The sequence below is a fragment of the Lemur catta genome, chromosome 6 (assembly GCF_020740605.2).
Source record: "Lemur catta isolate mLemCat1 chromosome 6, mLemCat1.pri, whole genome shotgun sequence".
Taxonomy (NCBI): domain Eukaryota; kingdom Metazoa; phylum Chordata; class Mammalia; order Primates; family Lemuridae; genus Lemur; species Lemur catta.
In genome coordinates, this window is record NC_059133.1 from 87,442,442 (window position 1) to 87,460,500 (window position 18,059).

At 45.5% G+C, this 18,059-nt stretch overlaps 1 protein-coding gene across 1 annotated transcript; it reads right to left on the bottom strand.

Moving 5' to 3' along the window:
* Positions 1-10,754: 10,754 nt before the first annotated feature.
* Positions 10,755-16,050, bottom strand: EMP1 (epithelial membrane protein 1). The gene is made up of 4 exons (XM_045554292.1): positions 15,937-16,050; positions 13,915-14,011; positions 13,670-13,810; positions 10,755-13,020 (listed from the first exon to the last, which is right to left on the bottom strand). Exons 1-4 carry the CDS (start codon positions 16,012-16,014, stop codon positions 12,848-12,850), a joined length of 489 nt encoding a protein of 162 aa, XP_045410248.1. The 5' UTR covers positions 16,015-16,050; the 3' UTR covers positions 10,755-12,847.
* Positions 16,051-18,059: the final 2,009 nt, after the last annotated feature.

Consider the following 18,059-nt stretch of genomic DNA (forward strand, 5'->3'; position numbering starts at 1 on the left):
CTTAAGTTTTTTAAAAAACAGAATTTAGCTCTCTCTATTTTATTTTATTTTCATCCATTTTGTGAACCAAAGGCTCACAAAACAAACTAAGCTAGTCGTCATTAGGAAAGTTAGAGAAACGCGATGATAAAGAGTAAAATTATATAGTGACGGTGAGTCACCTGCCACCTTTTTAATTGGCTGGATATATGTCCCCATAAGGTGTATATGGCAAAGATTGAAACTTAGACCCATAGGGAAAAAACAAAATCTATAAACACCTAAAGTTCAAGTTGTGTGACTGGAAAAACAACATCTGCCTCTCACTGAAGGCTTCTCATATTTCACTACAGAGCATCATCCAGTATCGATTTCGATTTCTGCCTGTCAGCTTCCTGATGTGCCATTCGTCACTGTTCACCTCCCAGAGACTCCATGGCAGAAAACCAGTGTTCACTGGGGATTTTTCATAACAGCACATAAAGAGCTAGAGAGAAAGTGGAGATTTCAACTAGCTTCTTTCGGGCGTCACAAAGCCATCCTTAGCCAGTCAGCACTCAGGATCCACCGAGAGGCCAATTTTCCTCTCCTGGGCCAACTAGTCCATTCTGGCTCCATCCAAATATTTCTTTTTGTTCAGTACTATGAGACTTTGTAGGCTACCTGTGAAGAGCTTGTTTGAGAGGGAGGCTAAACTGTATATGGTAAAAGAGTAGCCAAATCTCCAATCTCTTCTCTAAAAACATTCCAAAGATGGCCCAGTTTGCTCAAAGGGCCTAGATCCACTAGCTTCAACAACTTAAGTCTATTCCTCGTGAAGCTCATTTAACCAGATGATTTGGTAGCATCGTGGTGCTGGAAAGAGCTTTGAGAAATCATCTGGTACAACCTCAAGCTCTCTCGAAAAATTAAACATCTAATATTAGAGGAGAAAACGGGTTTTTTCCCAAGGAAAAGTTTCAAAGGACTGAGAGAGGCTGCTGGAGCTCGGTATAGAGGATTTTTGAGGGTTGGCTCAATCTCCGCAGCAAAGAGTGCTGCAATTAATTAGCAGTGGGTCCAGGAAAGGGTAAAATGTTGACTCTGGCCTGACTTACCCAAGACAGAGCATTTTCTCTTCTTTCTGGTTTGCTTGAGACCTCCCTCCATCGTACATTGTTTCTGTTAACCATTCCTTATAAAAACCTTTCAGAAGCATGTTCCACCTTTGTCTTCCCTTTTGGAGACAGCAGCAAACCTTTTCATCTTCCGTCCTTGGGCCTATTATCCAAGGCTTTAATCATCTCAGCTGCTTGTTTCTGCAGTCACTGCAATTTCTTCACATCCCTTTGAACAGGGGTGACCAACACTGAACATACTACTCTAATTCAGACTATAATCAGGCTAATTTAGACTATAAAGGAATCATTGCCTCTCATCTTCATGTTTCTTCATACGCCCTGGTATCACCTGGGCTTTTTCATGATATCATTTGACTTACATCCATCCAGGTCAAGGTCACTATTACTTGTGATCAGCCATCACTCCAGCCATCACTCGTTGATGAGATTGATGTTCAGAGATTTAGCATCAAAATAATTTGCCCCAAAGAAATCTCCTTTTCTGGGGGCGGGTAGGAAAGTTTGGACAAAAGGTGTTCTTTAAAAAAGAAAATAGACAACCATTTTAAAACAAAAGCAGATGTTAAAAATGCTGAAAAGGAAAATTTAGTAAAAAGCAACATTTTTGAAGAGCAAATTTAACCAAATCAGATATTTTAAACAAGAAGTTCCATGGGATACTAAATTAAAACCCCAAGTGTGTCCCAGATCCACGCCCTGTCCTCCCTTCACCCCTCCATGCCCACCCCTGCAGGATTCAGGTTGGAACTGACACAAAGAGGGAGTGTGATGCTAATTTGAGGGAGCTAAAATTGGCAATCAAACAATTCAAAAGTAAAATGTAAAACAAGAAGACAGCTGAATTCAGACAGATATAAGGTCACTCCCAAGATAGTTGACCCAGGCTGATGGATGTGCTCTGAAAAGCTTCCCTAGCTAGAGTCTAAATGTGGGAAATACACAGCCTCCCCGGGATTTATATTTTTTGGGTGCTTTGGGAACCTCCAGGATCACTCTAGAAAGGAACCCTTCAAGATTATCCTAGAACATCTTTAGATGTGTACGGGAGAGATACTTAAACCTCCACCTGGCTCTTTGTTCTTAACATGTCTATATCTGAGTTTATCATCTTCTCCCTCAAATTATTTCTTCCTCCAGCTTCCCTGCTTCATTCATGGCATAGTCGGTGCCCCACATCCTTTGTTGCCTTCTCCCTGGAATCCTGCTGAGTCACTGGGTAGCTAAGTCACACCTTTTGTATTACTCTCTTCCGCTCCCCTCCCACCCACATTGTCCAGTGCCTTTTTACCTCTTCCCTCAACCGCTGCAGTAGCTTCCCAACTGTCTCCCCACCTGCTCTCTCTTCCCCTACGACCCCCTCTATAATCTGCCGAACTCATCCTCTCAGAGCACACTCCAGTTACATCATCCCTTGCTCAAAAATATTTTATGTCTTCCCATTATCCCATTATCCCTCCAAATCAGTAGGAAATTCCTGACTCGGAGAGTCAAGACCTTGTGCAGTAAAGACCCCAAACCACCTTTCTAAGTGGGTCACTTACTCTGGTCGGCTTTTCCATCTCCATGATTTGTTGACCAATCTTTCGGCTTCCTACTTTTTTACAACTTTCAAAATTATATCCACTCTTCAAGTTCATCTTAAATGCATGCGCCCATGGGGCACAGCTGGATGAGGACCAGAGCAGATTGCCCTAAAGTAGGGCTCATTCTTGCCCAGGTCTAAGGGCTGCACTACTCGGGAAAATCCATGGATGTCCCAGGAGAATTTGTGAATGCCCTAAATATTATGGAAAAAATATATATGTGTATATTTTTATAGACAGGGCTTTAATGACCCTGAAAATATTAAGAAACAACCACTAGAGGTATCTTTCAGCCTTTCCTCCCCTCTCTCTCAGCACTGGAACCACTTGTCCAATCCCCTGGGCAGTGAGCACCATAGGAGACCAGCTCTGTCACCTGTCACGCTGTGTCCAGCACCATCCGCAGTGCTTCGCTCACGATCGTATAGAACATCTGCTCACTGCCAGGCATCGTGCTAAATTCTGAAGGGAAGGAAACAAAAGATGAGTTCCCTGCCCTCGTGGAGCTCGCAGTCCAGTGAGGAAAGCATGCAGTTAAGTCCACAGTGAAAATATTCTGTGAAAAATGCTCTGATGGGATATGCACACGGCGTTACGTAAACACTGACAAAGCGCATCACAGCAGGGCCTGGGCGGTCAGGCTGCCCTTTCCGTGCCGACCAATGTTCTGAGTCTTGCAGAGTCAGGAGGAGATAGGCAGATACCAGAGGAAGGAGGGACCTTCAGGAACAGGAATGGCATGTGGGGAAACATTCCCCAAAATGTGGTGTAAGTAGCGTGTTTTAGCTCGAGGATAGAGTGGGCACAGGGAGAAAAGGCAGCAGTAGACAAGATAGGGACTGAATTCTGTGCTGAACAGCACGAAGAGGCCAGGGAAGGATTAAAGGCAGAGGAATGGCACGATCATATTTGCATTCTAGGAAAATCAGTTTTTGCAACAGAGTGGAAAATGAGTTAGAGCAGTGAATTCTTATGAGCCTATCCAATTACTTTAAATAAATGCAATTAAAGGTCTAAACTAAGGTCATAGCACAGGGAATGGAAAGCAAGGGAAAGAGTCTATTGGGGAATTAGAATCAACAAGATATGGTTATTCATTAAAAGTGAAGAATGAAGGAGAAGGAGGACTCATGAGTGACACTTGGATTTCTGGTCTGCACGTCTAGGTGACAGGTGGTTATTTCTTGAGATGGGGAAGACAAAAGGAAGGGGGAAAGGGAGAAACCTAATGCGCTCTGAATTTGCAGGTCAGAGCCTGGATCCAGAAAGCTGGTCTAAGTCAAGATGCAGATTTTGGATCCATTACACGATAGGTGGTCATTAATTATATGGGTTTTAATTAAGTCACCCAGGCAGAATACAGAGATAAAATGAGCAGATGGCCAAGAATAAACAAGAAGGCACAGGCTAAGAGTGTCCACTGGACTGGAGACAGAAAGTTACTGTTGACCTTCAGCAAAGCAGCTCCTCCGGCTGCAGAGGGCAGAAGCGGATTGGCTATAGCGAGGTTGCAGGTGAGGGAGGAAGTGGGACTGGAGCCCGTGCCCCGAGGCGGGGCAGGAGGGGCCTTTGCTAGGCTTGTGCTTCAGGGCTCTGCTCCAACCCTCCCCCACCCCACCCTCCCCGGGGCAAGAAGTACCCGGGCTCAGAGCCAAAGGAGCAAACCCACCTGGAGCCCCCTCCTCCTGCCAGACTACGTTCAGATTGTCCAGTCTCCTGTCTAGATGTCCCCATGCTCACTTCTATTTCCGCCTCCCTGGGCCTGTCATAGGGAGGGCAGACTGTGTCACAGGACGGCCCAAGGGATGGCCCGAGGGCAAGCGTCTGTGGGCTGGGAAGGGGTGAGGACTAGCCTGGATGTGTGGGCTGGAGTGTCTGCAGGTAGCACTCTGCTCCACGTCACTCACAAGGCGGCATGGAGAGCAGTGAGCAGGAAGGAAGGCGGCCTGTGAGCAGGAGGCCCAACACCAGCTGCCCTGCAAGCCCTGCTCTTCCCTGGCACTCCAAGGACTCTGAGCTTTTAAATTTTGATCCTGACCTCCTAGGTATCTTTATCAAGGTGAAATACCTTTTACTAATATTTAACAGCTTGTTGGGCGGCGCGTGGTGGCTCACACCTGTAATTCTAGCACTTTGGGAGGCCAAGGTGGGAGGATCCCTTGAGGCCAGGAGTTCAAGACCAGCCTGGGCAACATAGTGAGACCCCATTTCTACAAAAAGTAGAAAGATTAGCCAGACATGGTGGTGCACATCTGCAGTCTCAGCTACTCAGGAGGCTGAGGCAGGAGGATTGCTTGAGCCCAGGAGTTTAAGGTTCTAGTGAGCTATCATCATGCCACTGCACTCTAGCATGAGCAATAGGGCAAAACACTGTCTCAAAAAAAAAAAAAACCCAGCTTGTTAACTTGATATGTCTTTTAAATATGTAGATATACAGTGTGTGGGCCCCTATCTGTGCTCTTACACTGGGCCTGGTGGGGACAGGCAATAAGCAGACATTCCTGAGTCTGTGAAGAGATGACAAGAGGCAAAGGATTAGGGTAGAAAGGACTGGCTGTTTGTTTTTTTGTTTGTTTTCTTTTGCTTAAGATACAATAAACATAAGCATATTTTACCCACTCGAGAAACTGTCCCGTAGAGAGAGAGGCTGGATGTACAGGGGGTAGGGCAATGCCTGTAGAGCATCCCTGAGTAGCTGGAACAGCATGGAATTCTCAAGGCCGTGGTAGCGGGTGCCAGCCACAGAGAGAAGGAGCAGTGCTCATTTTTCTGAGTCAGGAAGGTCCCTGGAGGCCCAGGGCAAGGCTGAGACAGTGAGCGGCTGAAACGAACTTAAATCGAACAATTAATAATTGTCTGCATTTATCTTTTATCTATCCTTCCAGGGGCTCTGACAAGTATTAAATACAATGAGAAGTAAAGAATTTGAATTATTCTGGGGAAAGAAATTAGTAGTCAGTTCCAGCGTGCCATGTTGAAGCGAATTTTATCACTTAGGATGTGGAAAGAAATCTAGACCTAAGTATTACTGCCAGAATACTGCCTGGCTTTTTTAAAACAAGGTGACGAAATGTCAGAATAATTAGTGCAATCCATTTCACTCATACATCTAGTACTACAGTGCTCAAACTATAGGTTTGATGTTGCAATGCCTGGTTTACCTCAAAAGTTATTGCAAAATCACACCCAAATACTCAAATCCGGTTTAATTTTGAGTTACCTGAAAAGTTGTAAATACGTTTGCACTCTATGTCAGCACTTTATAAGACAGAGGAGAATTGGTGAAATCAGATTAAAAATAGTAAGATGTCATAATGCCCCAAAGCCTGTAACTTACTACACTAAGTAGTGGCATCATTCAAAAGTTCCTAAGTAAAGCGAATGTATGCTGTTGATATGCTAATACAAGTGGGAGAATTAAATTGATTTGGGACTATAAAATCGAGGAAGTGAAACGAGCAGTGTCAGCTTAAGAACACCCAACTTACAAAGCTGGATAGGCAGACAGGACAGAGAAGCAGATGCGGACGGAATCATGGTGAACACCTCTCCCACGTTCATGGCAGACGCTGAGCACCGTCTTCCAAATGGGGGCCGTATTCACTTGAAGGGCAGAAGGGGGAGCAGGAGTGACTCCATGACAGGCTGAATCTCCTGACACAGGCCTAAGTTTTAGTTTCCCCAAGACGGGTGGGCCTAAGTCACGAGTTCCTGGGACGGGTCCTCCTCTTCCCGCCCAATGACTCTGCAAAACAGCTGGAAAAGTATTGGGACGTGGAGCACCTTGGAGCCAACCAATCAGGAGACAACTCGATCAAGCCACCTTTGAAGGAGCAAATGAACTAAGGGGGGAGAGGGAATGGTGTGCCCAGCGTATGTAACCTACTGAAAAGCATAAAAGCTTAGTTTTTACCCCAGGGCGGGGTCCTAGTTCGTAAAGAGACCACTGCGTTGGTGCTCTGGGACTTGGACCCTAGCTCAAGCCAGCCAATAAACTCCTTTGCCTTTTGCAGCCTTGGATTCTGCCACTCTGTTCCTGGGGCCGAACTGGGAACTGGTTCTAACACACTCTCCATCCAACCCTCCATCACATCCGCTCCTCTTTCCATGAGGGCTTTGCAGGGGCAGCAGAGGGTTCCAGGTTCCAGAATGTAAACTAACTCACATCCCACTGAAAATAAGTTTAAAGATTATTATGTTTCCAAGCTGGATTACAAAAGTCTTTTGAGCCCATATCATAAGTAAAATAGTTCTGTGGACAAATATGCTCTGAGTTCCAAAGAACCAACTTAGGAAAATAACTTTTGGAACCAACACATTCCTACACTGGGAAGGGCTCCACAGTCTGTTCTTCCTCACTGCCACCCTTGTTCAATTTATTTCTTAAGAGAGTAAAGTCTCTCATTTGCCATGAGTGAATGAGAGCCCCAGTCATTCCTGAATCGGGGCTCACTCTGTAGCTCTGAAGATCAGCAGTTAACTGGGAGATTGAGCATGAGCCTGGCCTAAGAATATGTTATGCATGTTGACATCTTCTGCTGGCGTCTGGCTGGCCCAGCGCGGCAGTGATAGAAACATTCATCAACACCCCTCCTGACATCCGCACAGAGGACGGGCTGGCGAGACTGTAGATGAAGGCAGGGAAGCTGAGAGAACAGTTCTCACCTGCAGGTCCCCAGATGGGAGACACGAGGGTCCAGAACAAAGGAGTGGCATTTGGGGCGAGGAAATGTTGGCCAGTAAGAGATGCAGCAGAGGTCGAACCTGCAGGGCTTGTTGGGTAATTGCTCATGGGACAGGACTGGGTCCTGAGGCAGGGCTGAAGACTTGGAAATCCTTCTTCTGCCCTCCCCCAGCTTAGCGCTCCGGCCTCCTCTATGACCCCACACAGCCTCCCTTCACTCTAGGTACTCCACTGAGCCCCAGACTAGCCTAGAGGAAGACAGGAAACATAACTGATTCATCTTTTCCTCCAGCACGCAGGGGTAGCACCCAGCACCTAGTAGCTTATCAATGTATGTCTGAGGCTTGCCACCTCCCTGCTGCCTCAGGAGTTCGCTCTTCGTCTCCCTTACAGAAGAAATAAGGCCACCTGGGATTCCAGGTCCTCCCTTCCTTGGATTCCACTCAATCAGCATGCATCCTTCCCTACCTGCCGTGTGTCCTGGGAGTGGTGACCTCCTCTAGGCTGAGTCACCCCTCCTCAGGATCTACTCCAAATTTTCCAGCAAGTTTTCTTCTTTTCATCCTGCCTCTATGTCCCAAAATCTAGCCTTTCTTTCAATGCATTTAAACATTTTCTGCTAAAACTTTTTTTTTTAAGAGACAGAGTCTGTCTCTGTCGCCCAGCTGTAGTGCAGTGGCATGATCATAGCTCACTGCAGCCTCACACTCCTGGGCTTAAGCCATCCTCCTGCTTCAGCCTCCCAAGTAGCTGGGACTACAGGTGTGCACCACTGTATCTGGCTATTTTTAGAAATTTTTTGTAGAGATGGGGTCTCACTATGTTGCCCAGGCTGGTCTCGAATTCCCAGTCTCAAGCCATACTCCCACAGCGCTGCAGTGCTGGAATTACAGGCATGAGCCACCACGCCCAGCCTCTGCTGGCACATTTAAGCTGTACAGTACTTTGGTATATTGTGACTATTTCTTAGTAAACATCGAAGAGAGCTGCTTTTGTTCAAGTGCAGAGTCCTGGCCGGGGCACGGTGGCTCACGCCTATAATCCTAGCACTCTGGGAGGCCAAGGCGGGTGCATTGTTTGAGCTCAGGAGTTCAAGACCAGCCTGAGCAAGAGCAAGACCCTGTCTCTACTAAAAAATAGAAAGAAATTAGCTGAACAACTAAAAATATATAGAAAAAATTAGCCGGGCATGGTGGTGCATGCCTGTAATCCCAGCTACTCGGGAGGCTGAGGCAAGAGGATTGCTTGAGCCCAAGAGTTTGAGGTTGCTGTGAGCTAGGCTGATGCCACGGGGCAACAAAGTGAGACTCTGTCTCAAAAAAAAAAAAAAAAAAAAAAAACCAAGTGCAGAGTCCTGCTCAGCATCCTCTTGGTTTTCACATACCTTCTGAAGAAGGCCTTTCTGAATTTTTTTCACATGCCTAAAAGCCAGTGGGGTTTTGCACAGGGACTGCAATGGCTGAGTTCAAGGCAGAGTGATATAATAATAGTTGTCTATGAACTACTTGGTACCTCAAGTTTATCACCTTGATGAATAAGTAAGTTACCATTTTGCTGTGGACCCCATCTTGAGTAGTCCTGGTGAGCTCTGTAGCTCACACTCTCTCTTTACTTATAACTTACAAAAATTTTATCTAAGAGTATTTACTTAACCACTTTAATTCAAGTTGACTATACCTAAGTCATTTAATTCAACAAATATTTATTAACCTCCTCTGTAAAAGGACTGTGACAACTTTCTGTCCTTTCATAGGATATCCAACCTCATCTTGCAAGATATTCCCCATGTCTTGCTACTGCATTACCTAAAAGAGCTAAGTGTCAATTGTATGCATAAAGATTCCTACTGTTTAGGCTCTTTTAAATCGTTTCTGAAAATATTTAGTAATCCGGTGCCTTATGCTGGATAGGAATACTCCCCCCAAGATGGTTTAATTTTATGTGTCCATGTGGCTGGGCCCCGGTGCCCAGATATGTGGTGAAACATTCTTCTAGATGTTTCTGTGAAGGTGTTTATGGATGAAATTAACATTGAACTTGGTGGATTGTGAGTAAAGCAGATTGCCCCCATAATGTGGGTGGGCCTCATCCAGTCAGTTGAAGGCCTGAATAGAACCGAACGCTGACCTCCCCGCAGCAGGAGGGACGCTGCCGCAGGTGGCCTTGCAGCATCGGCTCCCACCTGGCTCTCCAGCCTCCCTCCCAGCCACCCTGCAAATGGGCTTCCCTGCCTCCGCTAGCACGTGAGCCAGCTCCTTAAAATACATCTCTTTACACACACACACACACACACACACACACACACACACGCAGACACACACCCTATTGGTTCAGTTTCTCTGGAGAACCCTAATACACCCCCATTCACCATTCAGGTTTTCGAGGGGAAAATACCATCTTGGCAGCAGAGGACATCCCGGGCAGGGCTGGGAGATTGCTGGAGATTCTGACCTACGCTCTCTCTGGGGAAGGGGTGGAGGGAGGGTCTACTACTTCTGAGTCCTACAGAGAGATACTCCCGCGGCAGCAGACAGCTCAACTACCATCTCATTAGGGACCACAGGAGTCTGATTCATGACTGGGGATATGACATGGGGGAAAAAGCGCCTGGGAGACCTAGGGGAAGGAAGTGGACCTCTCATGACAGAACCCCAGAGCAATCACAGAAATCGTGTAGGCCTCTGAGAAAGCATCAAGAATTCATGCGATTTGATTAATTGATTTCAAATATGTTGAAGTTTCATGTTCAGGTTCCACTGTGTGTTTCTGATGCATTCCTCTGTGCAGTTATTTCATCCAAGACCAGAGGAGGCTGCAAATGGCCTACTCCACATTAAAACCCTCCTGACCACATCGGTGTTGACATGACACAGGAACACGCAGTATCTACCCTGCTCTTCCGCCGCTGATGCCAGCCAGTCCTTACTGCTCAGAGAGCAGTGACACTTTCCTTCACTCCTGGAGCCCACAACTGTGCCCGATGTGTGCAGGGAACGGGCTGCTACAAATGTGCGTGGTGCACACCTTTGTGAGTCACTTTATGTTTTGAAGACACTATTTCAAGGAATCTTTACAAGTGTCTCATTTCTAAATGTCACAAGGCATTCTGATTTAAAATCATAATCTCTAATGTATTAGCTTACAAAGGTTCCATTTTTTGCCTAGGAGGTTTAATTAAAGCAAGATAAAACTATACTTAACAACATTCAGTTGCCCGAAAGAGTTATTACAGAAAATGCCTAATGCATTATCAGAAAGTAGTTTAATATCTCAAATAAATGTCAAGTTGTCCAAATCAAACTGATAGGCAACTTAATAAGGGGTAAATGTCGCAATTATCCATATTTTTACATCTTTTTTTTTTTGAGAAAGAAAACATTCACACAGTGAAGGGAATCAGAATCTGTTTTTATATCCCTAGAGTTATAAACATTTGTATCAAAATATTTACAATTATAGTATATGAAATAATCTATTAATGAAGAAGCCAAATACAGTACTAGAACAATCCACCAATGTAATGCAAATTACATGAGACATAAATGTCACAGAAAAAAAGTAAAAGACAAGGGAATACATGGTTTACTCCAGTCATAGTTCAGTTTCTTAACAAAATGTGAGTATCTCTTTTGGATATATCTGATATGTAAGTATACTTCTGCACATAAGACAGCCTTCTATAATCATGTGATAATTCAATCGTAATTAAAATAGTCATCATCCCACAGTTTTTGCTGGCAAATCTCTCTAATCCCAGCCCAGGTAATTTGGTAACCTGCCTTCGACATTTCCTTAACCAGAATAAACACAGAGAAATATACTTAATAATAGTCCCTTTACATAAATACCAGCAATCATGGCCTAACAACTCCCCAAATAGGAAAGGTATAAAAGAAAGCGATTGAGGAGAAAACTAATGAAGAAAAGTAGGCAAGATATCTCAGATTCTCCCTGGGGTAGATCTTCTTCTCAGGATAATAAAGGAAATGTCTTTTCCCCCCTCCAAAAAACCCCTTTAGGCAGAATCTGAGATGGCTTAAAATAGCTGCAGAGTGATGCCTGCTTAACCAGGAATATCTACTACTTCTAAGTCCTACAGAGAGAGGCTCCCGCGGCAGCAGACAGCTCAACTACCATCTGACTAGGTACCACAAGTTTTTGCCTTTTTTTTTCTATTCTAAAGAAAATATCTGCCCATCACCTACATTTTGATTTATCTCATGGGATTATCTTATTTTCCTGGGAGCACAGGCATTCTGTTCCTATCATGACTGATACGTAGTATGCTTAATACTTCACAATTACATAGCACCTTTCACCCAAGGGCCTGTCATTTGGTTTTCATTTGGCGTGTTTTAATTAGCTTCCAGAAGTGCCACGCCTCACCTGTGATGTGGGACAGGTGGGGCTTCTAAGAGGTGACCACTTCAGCCAGTGTGGAAGCTAGAGCCACTACTGAGCCTAGAAGCCCGGTTCCCCAATATGGATAATTAGACACAACTTACTCAAAAGTTTATAATTTAGAGGAAGAATAGTGGGATTGTGTTACAAGAAGCCATGTCCATCTCTCTCCTGTTATATACTTAAAAGATATATTGACTGCACTGGGGAGAATCCTAAAAACATAACCCTAATATAGTACTGTTGTAAGATTGCCCCTTGGAGGCCCTAGTTTGTGTGGTGCCTTCATTAATGGCTTCAGTGAAACTCCAGAAGAGCTGCCTTGGTTTTGAGTGAGAGGCCTAGCAAAGTCCATGGCAAGAGGGTCCCACGAAGGACAGCCTGTGAGGTCTGGTCTGGGCTCTGACCAGCCCCTAGGCCTTCCACCGGGAAAAGTTCTCTTTCTTGGTTTAGCTAACCCACCGACTTGGCCTTTATAAACCATCTCTCTTCCTCCCATTTTGTCACTGAATTCCACAGAGCTAAGTATCTGTTCTCAAAAGGGACAGTGGCTCGCTGGCCAAAGCCCTCCAGTAGGCACTTTGGACTGGAATGTGATGTGTGATGTTTTGCTTTGGGTCAGAAGCGGGATGGCTTCCAGGCTTAGCACATTCAGCACAAAGGCAATACCTGCTCTTGCCAAAACTTGTACCGCTATTTTAACTTGGTGCAGTAGGTATGTGGACCTCAGTGCATGACCCAGAATTCACCCTCAGAAATGGAGCCCACGGTGGGGCAGCTGATGGGCCCCAGGCAGTGCGAGTTGCTGGGAACAGCTGGAGGCCAAGTCTGGTGCTGGAGGGAGGCTCTCTGGCCGGCTTCAAGGGAGCATCAAAGTACTAGCCAACGACTTTCGCCCAAGGGCAGGGGCTTGGCAGTGGAGAATCTCCTCAGTAATGGTTTGGGTTTTGGCCTCTTCCCATTTCCTCCCCCTCCCACGCCCTCCCCTGTCTTGGTTCTTCCCTGTAGCATCTTCCACTTCCCTCCCAGGTTCAACGGTCCTCCTCCCACCCCCCCAGATCCCCTGAACTTGTTCAGCCCTATTTCTTTCTCAGGACCAGGTAGAGAATGCCGATGATAAAGCTGAAGCAGAAGCAGATCCAGGTCAGGATGAAGCAATAGCCGTGGTGATTCTGATACCCCAGGAAGTAGTTTGCACTGCTGTTTGCATAACGGTCAGTGTAGATAGACGCCCCAATCAGAATGCATAGCCCTGCAGGGGGAGGAAAAAGATGTGTAAGTTTTTGTTAAAATCAAGAAAAAATTTTTATAATTTAAAGATCCTATTTCCCTCCTTGGCAATGGGAAAAATAAACTCTGGTTGTTTGTCCCTAAACAGTAGTTCTGTTGATTTGCCCTGGACCAAGTTTGACGGTTGTGTTGATACATTAGTGGTGTCTGGGCTCCCGTATGGGCACCGGTTTGTGTGGCTGCAAATGGGAAGTAAAATGCAGAACGCCAGGCCTGCCACCCAGCTGTCCCATCTGGACCCCAGCATGGCTAGGCAGGCTCTTCAGGGAGCCTTCCACCAAACTGGGTGCATTAGGGAAGAAAGACAGGAGAATGAGAACCACAAAAACCGCGTGCACTGTGGCAGTCCACATCCTTCCTCAGGCCCCACCTCCTGATGGGAGTGGCCCCCACCTGGCACCTACCCAGGAGCACCGGTTTTCAACAATGAAGCAAAAGAGGGTTCTTAATCCAAAGTCCTCCACAAGAGAACAAATAACCAGAGGAGAAAAATGTCCACGGCAGTTTCTCTGAGCCATGTGCTCATCTGCTCAAGTTGCCAGGAGCCGCGTGGTAACATTGACCTACGGGCTTCTCCTGCATCAACTGGAGTCTGCCCCTGAGATACTCACAGCACACCAGCATGGTGGCCCCCGTGAGGAGGAACCGGTTTCCCTTCTCCATGGTGAAGAGCTGGAACACGAAGACCACGAGGGAGATGACGGAGAAGATGATGGACAGAATCATGAAGGCCTGTACTGTCTTGAGGGCATCTGTGGACACAGGTGAGGAAAGCAAGGGCATTAGGCCACCCCAGGGGCTGGGCGTGTCCCTGACCACACCATTGTTGGCACTGGATCCATATCTTCATACGTACCTTCATTGCCATATGTCAGGGAGCCGTTGCAGATGCCCGAGGCACAGTATCTCCAAAGACCTGCTGATGCATTTACACTATTTGAAACCATCCAGACCTAAAACCAGAAGGAAAGAAAAAGTGGATTAAAAACTGACCCTCTGCTTTAAAAAGAAAATAACAGACCAGCTTGAGCCAGGACCAAATCTTAATCAAGACAGTCTATTTAGCCAGAGATATGGTTAAGCAGACTACCTCCGGATAGAAATAGGTCTGAATAAAACTGAAGTCACCAAGGTCCCAAGGGGTAAGAAAGAGAAGAATGTGAAACCTGCTAAAACAAAAATCACCTAGTCTCTCCGGGCTGCACATCCTTCATGACCTTAAAAAAAATGGAAGTAATTTAACTACAGTGATTTAAAATTCAAAGGTTCTAAGAAAGAGAAAGCCTGGATGAGGACATTGGTTTTAAGTATGCACAATTCATACCCTCTATCAAGACTGTTTCACTGAAGGGCCTGGCTAACAAGGGGAAAAAAGTTAAGGAAAAATGTCCAACTGGAGACAACTAAGAAACATAAGAGCTACTGGAAAAGCGCAATGAGTCCGCATGGTCAATAAGCCACTTTCGTCTAAACGGAAGGATCAGATTTCACTGTCAGAACATGCAGAGTAATTTCATCATAAAATAGCACAGCAAGAGCTTTCCTGTGGGGGCAGCTGGAAGTGGAAGGGTGACCAGAGCAGATTCCCCCAGGCATCACTTCCTACCTGGCCCAAAGAAAACAATTATCCTTCTGGAATAGAAAACAAATGCAGGGTCCTGCCCACACACACATACACACACACACACACACACACACACACACACACATGTACACACACATGCACCATGCAAATGCACACGCTGGAAAGGCAGGGCCAAGGACATGCGATCACCTGCTCTCCGTGCAATAAACAACTGTGTGCTGAGCCCTATGCAGCACTGTGGCATCCATTCATACGCTTTAAAGATGTCTGTCGGACTTACCCTGAGAGATATAGGAGCTGGCATACAGAATGACTAAATTATAAAATCTGGAGGAGGCCACAGGGGCAGGGGTTGTATCTTATCACAGTTATGCTTAAATTAGCTTTGCTTGTAATCGCACCCACGTGCACTTCCAAAGCTTGTCCGAACTTTAAAACACATTTATCCTTTGACTGTTAAAAGGACCTAAACAGATCATGGAACCATCGTTTGCCTGTCTAGTGACTGGTGGCCTTGGTTTTTAAGTCCAAGGAACTGTCTTGTTTTTTTCCTGAGAAAAGCACCACAAACACAAATGGGGCGCTATCAACTGCCACTAGAGGTCAGAGTAGCCCAAGGTTCAGAGAGAAGAGACTCTCGCCACCTCCGTAGGATATTTTTATGGTGTTTTGTCTGAGTGAGTTAATTCAGTGGCACCAGGTAAATCTTGCAAAATTTCACTTTCACATGCTACTCTCCACTTAAAACTTGAATTCGTCAGTCTGGCAATCAAAGCCTTTCCTCCTCTCACTCCTTCTTATCCATCCTCCTAATCCAAGTTCCCAGAAGGAAGGGACGTTCTGCTCCAGCCACAAGTGTCCTCGTTATGCCCTGACCAAAGCTGGTCCTTCTCACATGTGCTCCTGTGCTAGCACCCGCACCTGGAATGCATCCCTATGCTCCTTCCACCGTCCGTCTTTCGCTAAGGGAAACCTCAGCCGTGTGCTGGTCCTCCAAGTTCACCTAAAGCCCCTCCAAGTTCACCTCAAGCTCCTCTAGAGACCGAAGAAGCCCCATTGTATCCTCCAGCCTCTAAATGCCCACAGCCCTGGCAAGATCACTCATAGGAACACTCACTTTTATCCTCTTGTTATTTAATTGTTTGAAGTGCAAGTGTGTGTTTATTTTTTTCCACAATTAAGCTATAAGTTCACAGAGGGCAAGAATTATGGCTTAAACTCCTTTTGTAGTACTTGATGGAAATAGTGAAGTGATTTTTTTAATGAATGAAAGAACAAAAGAACATTACTCACGTTGGCAATGGTGGAAACAAATAGCATAATAACAGTGGCGATGTGGACCACAAAGATACCAGCCAGCAACACCAACATCTTGGCTTTTTTGGTAACTCAGGAACAAAGAGAGTTCTGAAAAGAAAAAAGAAAGGGACAAAAAGGTTACTGTTGGATTTAGTAAGACAATTCAGCTTTCCCGCATTTGGGCTAGCTGCTAAAATGGGGAAGATTTGCAATAAAAACCATCACAATTTCATCAAAAATTCCTGAAAACACCTTGTTAACCTAGCTCTGATAGGCCTAAGTGCTTGTTTGTCTAATTTCCACATACCTAAATGTAAACATAATTCCATTTCTTCTCAGGTATCTACCTACTCATTTCTCTAATACAGCCTATTTCAAAAAAGAAGTACATTTTATGATAACTATTAATATTTTATTTTGTTTGTGTTTCAGAGGCCAAAAGTAGGACTTTGGTTTTTAAAGGGCCTTTGTCATTTCCAGGTCTCTCTGCAACAATGTCACAGAAATTTCCATTTTCCACTAGGGACGTGTCCGTGCTTCCATCAAATTGCTCACGCAGCAATTTTAGTAGAAGTGAATGCCTTCCACGGTATAGCAACTATTACTGTATGCCCGAGACTGAATTGTCTACTAATTTGAACCTGGGTGAGATATAAAATGTGAGAGACACAATTTCTAATAATGCTCTTTGGTTTTCAATAATTATAACAACCTAATTACAGTTTAATAGTCTGATCACCTACTGATTGAACATTTCAGACGAGTATTACTCCACCTGAGCCTTTGAGCTCCGTGTGCCCCCTGGTAGAGAGCTTGCTATTGGTCTGGGGCAGAGTGTTATATTTCTTACAGCTCGGTATGACCATTCTGAGGGTTTTAAAAACCTGCAGCTTGAGATACCCCCAAATGTGCCTTCTACTTGTGCATGATATTTACACAAATTCCACACCTTCAGGACTCAATACAGAAGACAGGCAAATGCACAAATCACAGGGTGGAGGGATTGGGAACTAATATTGATTAACAGTGCATGGATAAACAAACACTTTCAGCCATAATCTCAGCAGAGCTGAAGAAGGGAGCCCATTGAAAATAAAGCCTAGAAAATTAAGGAAGTGTGAAGGACGCAGTGGGGGAGGCTATTCTGATGTATGTCAGCTGCAGGAGTGCTTTGTCACGCCCAAGGCGGTTAAATGCAGTGCAGCCTCCCCAGGGACATCAAAAGGAAAGAGCTTGAGCTTATTCACACCCTAGGCAGAATGGGGGTGTGGACGCCCCCACCTTGGCAGGAGACGGTCCAGCACATCCTGCAATTGTCCCACTGTCTTTCTCTCTCCACCTCATTTAATTGAGGCTTTGTGTGTGCTTGAGGCCCTTTCCTGCCACACCAGGTACTTATTACAGAGCACTGATCCATCGCTCCAACACTACAGGGGCCTTTTCTCTCCTCTCACTTTCCTCCTCAGGTGCTCAGAAATCTAGAATGATCTCACGTACACCAGGATGCCTCGCTCTCTGTAGGCAAGGAACAGAAGGAAAGGCAGACACGGGCTTCTGTCACCCACCCTGACCCGCTCCAACGACCTTTTCCCAAACTGGGCACTTCCCTCCAAGCCTGGCTGTTTTGCAGGAATGTGTCCAATTTCACCATGAATGCAAAAATGATGGCATTTACCCTGCTTCCTCGGGGGAGAGCTTGGAGCTTCCGTGTCTGCTATTAACAATCTCCCCACACACTCAAATTCATTTTTGCTTTTCTCGGGTTCTTGCACGCCTCCACAATTTTCTGCCTGACTTTACTGCACAGTGAGAAGAGGTGTTTGGATCAGACAAGAGCCTGGGTTAGAATCATATAAAGTTATTTGTCGGCTCAGTCTCAGTTTCCTCATATGTAAAGTAGAGGCTGCAATGTCAATTGCTCAGGGAAGTGTGTGGATTAAATTGGATTACATATGTAAAGCACCTAGCGTGGAGTCTGGCACACGGCAGGTACTCACAATGGGGCTGCTCCCTTCGTGGGTGTTATTGTTACTGTTATTCATAGGTGAAGCCGAGTGCATGGCTGTTGCCAACCCAGCCCAGTGACTTAATCAGCAGGCCGCTCCATGTTCAGTGCA